Raw genomic sequence first — 12,262 nt, 5'->3', positions numbered from 1 at the left:
GCTTTTTGAGTATTGTTGGAGCTGCACTCAATCAGGCAAATGTAAAATATTCTCTTACACTCTTAATTTATGTCTTGTAGATGGAGAACAGGTTTTAGAGAATTATGAGTTATCTGATTCAGAATTCTGATTTATCTTGAAACCACGTGATTATTTTGTAGTCAATGTTCAGCTACAGTTTGTTGTTCATGAAGGTTTCAGTAATGATAATACCATTGAATGTCAAGGGAAGATGGCTAGATTCTATCTTGATGGAGCTGGTCATTGCTTGACAGTTTTGTAGCATGAATGTTACTTGTCACTTATCAGCACAAGCCTAAATATTAGTCAGACCCTGAGGCTGTGATGATTGACTTCCAACAACCACAACCATCTCTGTCCTGTTTCCATTAACTTCAAAGTTACTAGGGCTCCTTGACACCACACTCAATCAAATGCTGTCTCGATGTCAAGGGCAGTCACTCATAACTCACTTCTTAAATTCAGCTCCTTTAATTGTGTCTCAAACAAGACAGTAATGAAGTCAAGAGCTGAATGACCCTGGTCGATCCCAAACTGAGCATTAGTGAGCAGGTTATTGAAGAATAAATGTTATTTGATAGAACTATTGAAGACATCTTCCATTACTTTGCCAATGTTTGAGATTAGACTGATGGGAAAGTAATTGGAAACATTGGATTCATCCTACTTTTTGAAGACAGGATGTAGCTGGGCAAATATGCACATTGTTGGGTCAATGCCAGATTATATTTACAGGGGAACAGTTTGGTTGGTACTGTGGCTGGGTTTAGATCACAAGTCTTCAGTGTTACATTCAGTTTATTGACAGGATCCAAAACCTATGGTGTATCCAGTGCTTTTGATTAACTCTTCATATATCACTTGGAGTGAATTAAATTGACTGAACATTGGCGTCAAGATCAAGGTGAGAGGGATCATCCACTTAGTGCTTTTGGCAGCGGGTTGCAAATGCTTAAGCCTTGTCATTTTCACTGATGCACTGGGCTCCCTTTTCAATGGGCATGGGAATGTTTTGAACTTCTTAATCTATTTAGATGTTTAATTGTACACCACGTTCTATGACTGTTTGTTGTCAGAGTGCATAGCTTGGATCTATTGCATTGTTAAGGGATTGCCTGGCTTTGTTGATTGAGGGATAAATAAATATAGACAAAGCACAAGGGAGACGTTTCCTGTTCTTCTGTAAATATGTGTTGCAGGATTTTTTACATTCATTTGAGGGGCATGACTGGCCCCCAGTTGAACTTATTTGACAGATGGTTCACTGGACAATGCAGCACTCCTCAGTTGGACCCTTTAACAATTTCTCTTTCCAACCCTCCCACTTCCTCCAGTCAAAAGGGGTAGCCATGGGCACCCACGTGGGCCCCAGCTATGCCTGTCTCTCTGTCAGCTACATAGAACAGTCCATCTTCCGGAGTTGCACCACTCCCCACCTCTTCCTCCGTTACATTGATGTCTGCATCAGCACCATCTCGTGCTCCCACAAGGAGGTCGAACAGTTCATCAACTTCACCAACACATTCTACCCCGACCTTAAATTCACCTGGACCATCTCTGACACCTCCCTCCCCTTCCTAGAGGTCTCCATCTCCATCCACGAGGACCGGCTCAACACTGACATTTTTTACAAACCCACTGACTCCCACAGCTACCTGGATTACACCTCCTTCCACACTATTTGCTGGAAAATTTGCTATCCCGTATTCCCAATTCCTCCGCCTCTGCCACATCTGCTCCTAGGAGGACCAGTTCTACCACAGAACACACCAGATGGCCTCCTTTAAAGACTAATTTCCCTTCCCACATGGTTGAAGATGCCCTCCAACGCATCTCATCCACATCCCGCACCTCCGCCCTCAAACCCCACCCCTCCAACCGTAACAAGGACAGAACCCAACTCCCCCCGCCCCGTCCTCACTTTCCACCCTACCAACCTCCGCATAAATCACATCATCCGCTGACATTTCTGCCACCTAGGAATGGACCCCACCACTAGGGATATATTTCCCTCCCCATGCCTATCTGCATTCTGCAAAGACTGTTGCCTCCACAACTACCTGATCAGGTCCACGCCCCCTAAAATGCTACCCTCCCATCCTGGCACCTTCTCCTGCCACCGCAGGAATTGCAAAACCTGCGCCCACACCTCCCCCCTTATCTTCGTCCAAAGCCCCAAAGGAGCCATCCACATCCATCAAAGTTTCACCTGCACATCCACCAATGTCATTTATTGTATCCGTTGCTCTCAATGCAGTCTCCTCTACGTTGGGCAGACTGGAGGCCTTCTCACAGAGCACTTTAGAGAACATCTCTGGGACACTCACACCAATCAACCTCACCACCCTGTGGCCGAACATTTCAACTCCCCCTCCCACTCTGCCGAGTACGTACAGGTCCTGGGCCTCCTCCACCTCTACTCCCTCACCACCCAACGCCTGGAGGAAGAATGCCTCACCTTCCGCCTCGGGACCCTTCAACCCCAGGGTGTCAATGTGGACTTTGCCAGTTTCCTCATTTCTCCTCCCCCACCTTACCCCAGTTCCAAACTTCCAGTTCAGCACTGCCCTCATGACTTGTCCCTGCCAATCTTCCTTCCCACCTTACCCGCTCCACCCTCCTCTCCGACTTATCACCTTTACCCTCACCTCCATCCACCTCTCAGTTATCTTCTCCCCAGCCCCACCCCCCTCCCATTTATCTCTCCACCCCCGAGGCTCCCAGCCTCATTCCTGATGAAAGACTCTGGCCTGAAACGTCGATTTTCCTGATCCACGGATGCTGCTTGACATGCTGTGCTTTTCCAGCACCACACTCTCAACTGTAAAGTCTCAGTCTATTTATTGTCCTCAAGTTTATGGAGTACCTCTTAAACTCCCAACCACTTACTCAAAGAATGGGGATTACAGGGAGGATGATCCGACTGACTGCAGCACTATGGTGCAGGGGACCATTCAAGTGGGGGGAGAGAAGAGAAATGTTGTATTTGGAGATAGTATAGCTGGAGGCATTGGCACTGCTCTCCATGACCAGGACCGAGAGTGCTGAAGGTTGTGTTACCTGCTTAGTGCTCGGGTTTGGGATATCTCATCTGGGCTGCAGAGGGACTTGGAGTTGAAGGGTAAATATCCAGTGATCGTGGTCCACGAAGGTACCAACAACATAGATAAAACCAGGGCAGAGGCTCTGCTATGGAAGTATGAACAGCTAAGAGCTAAATTAAAAGGCAGAACCAAAAAAGTAATAAACTCTGGGTTACTACATGAGCCAGAAACTAATTTGCACAGGGTCAATAAGATTAAGTAGGTAAAGATCAAAGACTGGTGTGGAAGAAATGGGTTTGAATTCATGGGACATTGGCACCAGCACCGGGGAAGAAAAAAGCCCATGGGATGGGATGGTCTTCGTCTGAACGGTGCTGGGACCAGAGTCCGAGTGAATTGCATAACTAGGGCTGTAAAGAGGGCTTTAAACTAAATAGGGAAGGGGGCAATGAGGGTTCAGTTCTAGGGGAAATTTAAAAACTTGAATTAAAAGAGAAGGTGAGAGTGCAGAACTCAGGAGAGGTTATAAAAATCTCCAGCACAGACTCAAATAGGACAGACTGTTTGGAAAGGGTTAGCAAACAAATTTCAAGCACACTAAATAAACAAATGACAATGAGAAGAGGGTTGGGTAACACAGGACTGAAGGCATTATATCTGAATACACGCAATACAAGGAATAAGGTAAATGATCTGGTGCAGATCAAAATCGGCAGTTATGATGTGGATATCACGGAGACGTGGCTGCAAGGGGATCAGGATTGGGAGCTGAATATTCAAGGATTTTCATTCTATAGAAAAGATAGGCAGGTGGGCAGAGGGAGTTTTCTTATTAGTAAGAAATGAAATTAAATCAATAGTAAGAAACCAAGTAGGTTCAGATGGTGTAGAATCCATGTGAGTAGAATTGAGGAACTGCAAAGGTTAAAAAAAAATATTTGGAGTCAGGAGCTGGGATGCAAATTACACCAGGAAATAGAAAAGATTTGTAGGAAAGACAAAGTAACAGTGATCATGTGGAATTTCAATATGCAGTGGACTGGTATATCAGGTTGGTTGTGGATTGCAAGAAAAGGGATTTGTGGAATGTCTTTAAGATGGCTTTTTGGAGCAGTTTGTGGTGGACCCCACTAGGAAACAGGAAATATTGGATTCAGTGTTGTGCAGTGAGGCAGATTTGATAAGAAAGCTTAAGGTGAAGGAACCCTTAGGAGGCAGTGAGCATATTATGATTGAATTTACTCTGCAATTTGAGAGGGAGTAGATAGAATCACAAGTAATAGTATTACAGCTGAATAAAGGCAACCACAGAGACATGAGGGAGAAGCTGGGTAGAATTGATTGGAAGAGGAGCAGGAAAGACAGTGGCAGGAGTTTCTGGGAGTATTTCAGGAGACACAGCAGAGATTCATTCCGAGGAAAAAGAAGCATGGTACAGGGAGCATGTGGCAACCATGGCTGACTAGGGAAATCAGGGATAGCATAAAGGCAAAAGAAAAAACACGTAATGTGGCAAAGGACAGTAGAAAACCAGAGGATTGGGAAGCTTACAAAGATCAACAGAGGGCAACAAAAAAAAGAAATAAGGAGGGAGAAGATTAAATATGAGGATAAGCTATCCAGTAATAAAGGAAGATTGTAAGAGTTTCTTTTGATATGAAAAGGGCAAAATAGAGGCAAAAGTGGAAATTGGGTCACTGGAAAATGATGCTGAAGAGATAGCAGTGGGGAACAATGAAATGACTGAGGAACTGAATAATTATTTTGCATCAGTCTTCTTGGTGGAAGACACAAGTAATATCACAAATGTTCAAGAGAGTGAGGGGGCAGAGCTGAGTATGGAGGCCATCATCAAGGAGAAGATGCCAGAAAAACTGAATAGTCTGAAGGTGGATGGACTACACCCCAGATGTCTAAGGGAGATAGCCGAAGAGATAGTGGAGGCATTAGTGATCTTTCAGGAATTACTAGAATCAGGGAGGATCTCAGTTGACTGGAAAATCGCTAACATGACACCCCCGTTTAAAAAGAGAGTACAGCAAATTGGAAAATTACAGACTGATTAGCCTAACCTCAATTGTGGGTAAGATGCTGGAATCCATTGAGAAGGATGAGATTTCTGAATACTTGGAAGTATATGCTAAAATAGGGTAAAATCAGCATGGTTTCATCAAGGGTAGGTCATGCTGGACAAATCTGCTAGAATTCTTTTTGGAAGTAATGAACAGGTCAGACCAAGGAAAGCCAATGGTTGTTATTTACCTGGACTTCAAGAATGCCTTTGACAAGGTGCTACACAGAAGGCTACTGAGTAAGATAAGGGCCCATGATGTCAGGAGCAAGGTGCTAGCATGGATAGAAGCTTGGATGTCTGGCAGAAAGCAGAGAGGGGGGATAAAAGGGTCCTTTTCAGGATGGCAGTCAGTGACAAGTGGTGTTCTGCAAGGCTCAGTATTTCACTTTCTACATTAACAATCGAAATGAAGGAACTGAGCGCATTCTGGCGAAGTTTACAGATGATACAAAGATAGGTAGAGGGACAGATAGCACTGCGGAGGTGGGGAGGCCGAAGAAGGATTTGGACAGGTTAGGAGAGTGGGCAAAGAAATGGCAGATAGAGTACAATGTGGGAAAGTATGAGGTCATGCACTTTGGTAGGAAGAATAGAGGCATGGGCGATTTTCAAACTGGGGAGAAAATTCAGAAGTCTGAAGTGCAAAGAGACTTGAGAGTTCTAGTTCAGGATTCTCTCAAGGTAAACTTGCAAGTTGAGTCCGTAGTTAGGAAGGCAAATGCAATGATGGCATTTATTTTGAGAGGATTTGATTATAAAAGCAGGCATGTACTTCTGAGCCTCTATAAGGCTCTGGGCAGACCACATTTAGAGTATTGTATGCAGGTTTGAACCCCATAACTCAGGAAAGATGTATTAGCCCTGCAGTGTGTTCAGAGGAGGTTCATGAAAATGATGCCAGGAAGAAAAGCTTAAGGTATGAGGAACGTTTGAAAACTCTAGATCTATACTCAATGGAGTTTAGAAGGATGAAAGGGTATCTAATTGAAGCTTACAGAATACTAAATGGCATGGACAGAGTGGATGCTTCCATTGTTAGGAGAGACCAGGACCCGAGGGCACAGCCTTGGAGTAAAGGGAAGAACTTTTAGAACAGAGATAAGGAGAGACTTCTTCAGCCGGAGAGTGGTGAAACTGTGGAATTCATTGTCACAGAAGGCTGTCAAGGCCAAAGGTCATTGATTATATTTAAGATTGAGATAGATAGGTTCTTGAGTATCAAGGGGATCAAGGGTTACAGTGAGAAAGCAGGAGAATGGGGTTGAAAAACCTATCAGCCATGATTGAATGGTGGAGCAGACACAATGGGCTGAATGGCCTAATTTCTGCTCCTATGTCTTATGGTCTTAAAGTCATAGAATCATAGACATGTAAGGGAACACTACTGGTTGATCCCTATTATTAATTAGTGAATGATTGGCTTTGCTGTGTAATAGGTTGGACTGTCAGTTCTGGACTATGAAATATGTGTAACTGAGGGCCTGATCTTATAGAGATCCCAGCTGATGCTTATTCTGATATAGACAGCCATGTGTGATAGACAACATCAAAACTGAAAGCATGTTTTGCACTATGTTTAGGATAGTCAATGAATATTTGTAACAAAAAGCACAACACAATAAACCCATGTGGATGGACAGGCTGTATGTGTTACAGGTGTCTGATATTTCTCTATTGAAGTGGGCTGTAACAGGGATAACTGACTGCACCTATTAGTTTTTCAATAGGCAGGTTCAGCTGAAATTACCTTCTCTGTTCTAAGCTAGAGATACCCACAATGACAAGGATTAGACAGACAGTCCAGTGTTTTCGCAGATCCCCTGCCCTTCTCTGAAATTGACCTTAACTTGCTAATCAATTAATTACTTACCAAACCGTAGCATCAACCATTTCTGTAGTGGGTACAGATTGCAGTCACAGACCCAAGAATTTCCTTGTAGTCGAACTTCACGTATTCTTTCAAATTTCTCCAACAACTGGATGGTGACTGTGGTCAGCTTGTTATTGGCCAGGTTCAACATTGACAATTCCTGCCCATCACTGAGGAACTGAGTTGCCAAATCCTTTATTCTGTTATTGTTCAGCATCAGGATCTTTAAACTTAAAAGACCATTGAAAGCTCTGGGGTGGAGCAAATCGATCTCGCAGTGACTCAGATCCATTACCTTCAGCTTCTGCAGATTCATAAAGGTCTCAGGAGTCAAAGTTGGCATGTGATTGTTTGAAAGATTGAGAAAGACCAGATTTCTGAATGCCTGCAGTCTCTTATTGTTTTCTTGATCCGTTGCATCCACTGAGTTGTCCGATAAATCCAAACTAGTTAAATTGGCGGGAAGATCTTCTGGCACCTTTGTGAGATTCCTCCCAGTGCAGATTGCTGAGGCCTGAGAAATATATAACAATCCCATTTTATATTACGATATTTCCCCAAATAAAATTCAAATTTTCAAGTACAGGTCGTTCTGCTACAACTTGCATTTTGTTAAAACACGAATTCGCTATAATGTGATTGATGAACTGGAGACACTGTTCCTAAAGTGTGAACTTTTAAAACATGTATTGGCTGCACATCACCAACACTTTAAGCATTGTTTCGAAAGCACGATTTTTCTATATAATGTGGGGTTGCACAAGAATGCAGCCATCGCATTATAGAAAAACTACCCGTTTGGCAGAATTGAGAACAGAGTCATTTAGAAAGACCAGAAATAAACCATCTGGCGCCCTAAAAAAGTTAGATAATGTTTCAACTTATTTCAGAGAATTATACAATCATGTGATTGGAAACCACTTCATGTAACAATTTACCATCTAGTCGTTAAGTCAACAGTACTCAAGTTATGTACTGGATTAGTGGTGCTGGAAGAGCACAGCAGTTCAGGCAGCATCCAACGAGCAGCGAAATCGACGTTTCGGGTACTCAAGTTATGTACTGTTCATTGCTTTCATCATGTTTTATAAATTAACTTTACAGTGCCTCTGAAAATCCTTGCCCTTGCTCCACCTGTGCTTGAACCCACAACACGTATTTGGGATCAATGCAGGGTTAACCCAAATACAATATAGTGGTTGCTTTTGCCAGTGTGGGTGTCTTTTGGATCCCTGCCTAATGAGGAAACAGTTGTGAAACTGATGGCCACTTGCCAGTAGACACAAATCAAAAGTAATAGAACCTCTTTGTGCCAATTAGAAAATGGCAGTGGATCAATTAACTTGATCTTCTTAATGTTGACTTTAAAACCTGAGTTGCCTTGATTTCCATTCTTGCCCACTCTCTTCTGAATCCTTTCACTAATGTCCACATTTCCAAGCTAATATCTCCCTACATTCACTTCCTCTTACCCACACTCACAGCGACAACATCCAATTCTCTAACATCATGACTTTTAATCACTGACAAATTTATGTCTAACCACTGCATTGTATTTATCTGCAATTGCATTTCCTTATTCTATGCCCTTACATTCATTGTATTTCAAATAGGTCATCATCACTCCCTTCCCAAAAGAACCACCCTCTGTACCGATTTTAAAAATTGCTGTCTCAACTCTAATCTTGCTTTCCTCCCTAAAGTACTTGAACCAGTTTCTGTCTTCTAAATTTGTGCCCAACTTCCTCTTGAGTTCAAATTGGATTTCTACCTCTGCTAGACACATTAATCTTAGATGAACTGTCATTCCCTCTAAGGGAATTAAAGATATTGATTATTGGTGCCTAAAAGAAACTATGCACTTTTGCTATGAACTCCATTCCCTCTCCAGTAATTGTCTCAGGCCAGCTCAGGTGGATTGCTTTTCTAGCTGAGCTTTTGATCCAAGTCCCCTCCGTTAGTCAGATGGAGTATATATAGAACATAGAAAAGTACAGCCCTTTGGCCTACGTTGTTGTGCCGAGGGTTAATCCTAATGTAAAATAAAATAACAATCTATGCACCCCTCAACTCACTGCTATCCATGTGCATGTCCAGCAGTCGCTTAAATGTCCCTAATGACTCTGCCTCTACCACCACCACTGGCAACGCATTCATGCATTTACAACTCTCAGCGTAAAGAACCTACCTCTCATGTCTCCTCTATACCTTTCTCCTAATAACTTAAAACAATGACCCCTCGTACCAGTCAATCCTGCCCTGGGGAAAAGTCTCTGGCTATTGACTCTATCTATTCCTCCCATTATCTTGTTTACCTCGATCAGGTCACGTCTCTTCCTCCTTCTCTCCAGAGAGAAAAGTCCATCCTTATTCAACTTATCCTCATAAGGCAAGCCCTCGAGTCCAGGTATAAGGAGAAATGAAGCTGGCTGGTGCAGAAGAAAAGGTCACCGACTTCCACCTCTATCTCACCTGCCTCTACCTATACATGAATTTCATATGCTGCTGAAATGCCCACCTACCTCACCTTTTTTCATGAGTCACTAGTTCAAGGAGTCTTAATGCAGTCCCAGCAGTGGTCACTGCTCCCAGAGATGCTGCAAGGACCAGCTGTGGGTCTTCTTGTTCAGCTCAGGGCAGAATCCTCCCTCCACCTCTTTCAAGCCTATTAATACTCTGCAGAGTGAAGGGACATGATGGTTCAAATCCCACCATGGAAGATGGTGGAATTTGAATACAATTAAAAAATATCTGGAATTAAGAGGCTAATGGCAACCATGAATCCATTGTTAATTGTCAGGAAAAACCCATCTTGTTCACTAATGTCCTTTAGGGAAAGAAACTGCCTGGTCTGACCTACCTGAGACTCCAGACCCAAAGCAATGTGGTTGACTCTTAACTTCCCACTAGATGGGCAATAAATGCTAGCCTAGCCAGTGATGTCCTCATCCCATGAATGAAAGACAAAAAAACAAATGATGCAGTTAACTAAACAGTGCATAGCTTGCTTGTTGACTGCCTCTCTGGGATCAGTTACTGGGTATTCTGCACCATAATCCTCATGTCCAATATCAGACCTAATCCAGCCTTTCCCTCAACATCTCCTTCTATGATTCAGTAGTTCATTTTTGTTTTCTATCTATGCTTCTGTGACATTTTTCTACATTTGAGGCCCAGCCATTGTTTTTATTCATAAATGCTCACAACCAGAGGGCAAGTCAACAGTTTCCCAGGCCATTGGCTTTGAGGAGGGATGATTGGCAAAATGATGGGGCAAGGGGACCCAAAATCTTCCTGTCACTTTGCCAGAATACCAGCTGTGGGAAAGTTAGTAGTACAGACCCAGTTTTCCAGGTGGCCAATTAAAATACTGAAGTGTCTAATCAAGCCGCACTTCTGCCTCTGCGCACATCTTTACTGGGAATATTGCCCAGGAAAACTTGGGTGGCCTTCCACTGAGATCAATGTAGGAAGTCTCTCCTTTATAGACACTCCATTGTCCATAAAGCAGACACTCTTGCAGCGACAGTGCCTTCAATACTTCACCATCGTCACCCCTGATCACGGAGGCCTGATTGCCAGACACTGGCTTCTCCAAACTACCTTAATTTACCTTGAGGGCACCCTATCATTGAGACACCAACTCTGTTCAGCTGCAGTTTGATCAATGGCCAAGCCCACTGAGCGGCCAGTCATCTGATTGAGCCAGCAGCTCCAACAGCCTTGATGCCAGTTGTGTGTGGGTACCTTCAAGCCCAAAATTGGATTAGGATAGCCATACGTCTAGTCTAACTGGGAGAGAATAGGAGAAAGTGAGGACGGCAGATGCTGGAGATCAGAGCTTGAAAATGTGTTGCTGGAAAAGCGTAGTAGGTCAGGCAGCATCAAAGGAGCATGAGAATCGACGTTTCGGGCATAAGCCCTTCTTCAGGAATCACTGGGAGAGAATGCTGAGTAAAAAAATGTTAAATTTAATGCATTACTGCAACCTCTTCACAAATTACATAAATGAGTATAATTACATTCCTTGTGTATATTTAAGGCTGAGATGGATTCTTGATCAGCAGAGGATTCAAGGTTTATGGGGCAAATGCAAGGAAGTAGATCTGAGAAATGTCATGGTCTTATTGAATGGTGGAGCAGGCTTGAGAGGCTGAACCACCTACTCCTGTTCCATTTCTTATAGTCCTATGGCTTTGTGGTAACCCATATTAGTATAGCGACTGGTAGGATCTCACAAACCTCAAGTCTGTCTTCTACAGATCCCTCTTTACTTTGCCCAAGTCCCCATGATATCATCGGTGGCTGGTGTTTACTGCACTCAACAAGTGATAATTCTATCAGAACCAAATTCAACAACAGTGCCCCATTAACTAGCTGCCGACAATGTGTCACCTACATCCAAAGCAGGGTCAACACTCCTTTCTGTCATGACAGAGGAGCATGGCAAAATTCAGCCCAGTTATTTTCAGCCAGCAACAGGCAGGCATGTGGGCATGAGGAGGACCTCACAACAGGCATTCGGCATCACCTAGAGAAGCAGTCGAGAGAAGGACTCAGACAAGTAGTCAGAGAATAGACTGATGAGTTATTTTTTATTAGATTAGATTAGATTACTTAGATTAGATTAGATTACTTACGGTGTGGAAACAGGCCCTTCGGCCCAACAAGTCTACACCGCCCTGCCGAAGCGCAACCCACCCATACCCCTAACCTAACACTACGGGCAATTTAGCATGGCCAATTCACCTGACCTGCACATCTTTGGACTGTGGGAGGAAACCGGAGCACCCGGAGGCAACCCACGCAGACACGGGGAGAATGTGCAAACTCCACACAGTCAGTCGCCTGAGGCGGGAATTGAACCCGGGTCTCTGGCGCTGTGAGGTAGCAGTGCTAACCACTGTGCCACTGTGCCGCCCACTTTGTGCTTTGTCATCTTCTGTTTAAAGTAAATATCTGAAATAGATGCAAGACATGGTAGGACAGTTCAGCTGTGTGGAAAGCATGTCTTGTGCTATGTGGATGCAACACAAATGGATTAGCTTCACAGATGTGGGGAAAAGAACTTAAAAAAGGGCAATAGTGGTAGGTGATTTGATTGGGGAAAAGGGTGACATGTTGGCTCAGTGGTTAGCACTGCTGCCTCACAACATTAGGCTTCCAGGTTTGATTCCCGCCTCAGGCGACTGTCTGTTTGGAGTTTGTACATTCTCCCCGTTTCTGTGTGGGTTTTCTCCAGGTGCTCCAGTT

The 12,262-nt window shown here is 43.7% G+C and overlaps 1 protein-coding gene across 2 annotated transcripts in view; it reads right to left on the bottom strand.

Annotated features, from left to right (window-relative positions):
* Nucleotides 1-12,262, bottom strand: part of c7h1orf210 (chromosome 7 C1orf210 homolog) — a 70,005-nt gene that overhangs the window by 32,610 nt on the left and 25,133 nt on the right. For both annotated transcript variants that reach the window (XM_072574562.1, XM_072574561.1), the window contains exon 3: nucleotides 7,010-7,523. In XM_072574562.1, coding sequence (XP_072430663.1) covers nucleotides 7,010-7,523 — 514 coding nt within the window. The remainder of the gene's footprint in view (nucleotides 1-7,009; nucleotides 7,524-12,262) is intronic.

Source organism: Chiloscyllium punctatum, chromosome 7 (assembly GCF_047496795.1).
Source record: "Chiloscyllium punctatum isolate Juve2018m chromosome 7, sChiPun1.3, whole genome shotgun sequence".
In the NCBI taxonomy this organism is placed as follows: Eukaryota; Metazoa; Chordata; class Chondrichthyes; order Orectolobiformes; family Hemiscylliidae; genus Chiloscyllium; species Chiloscyllium punctatum.
This window is presented reverse-complemented; position numbering and strand designations above follow the sequence as displayed.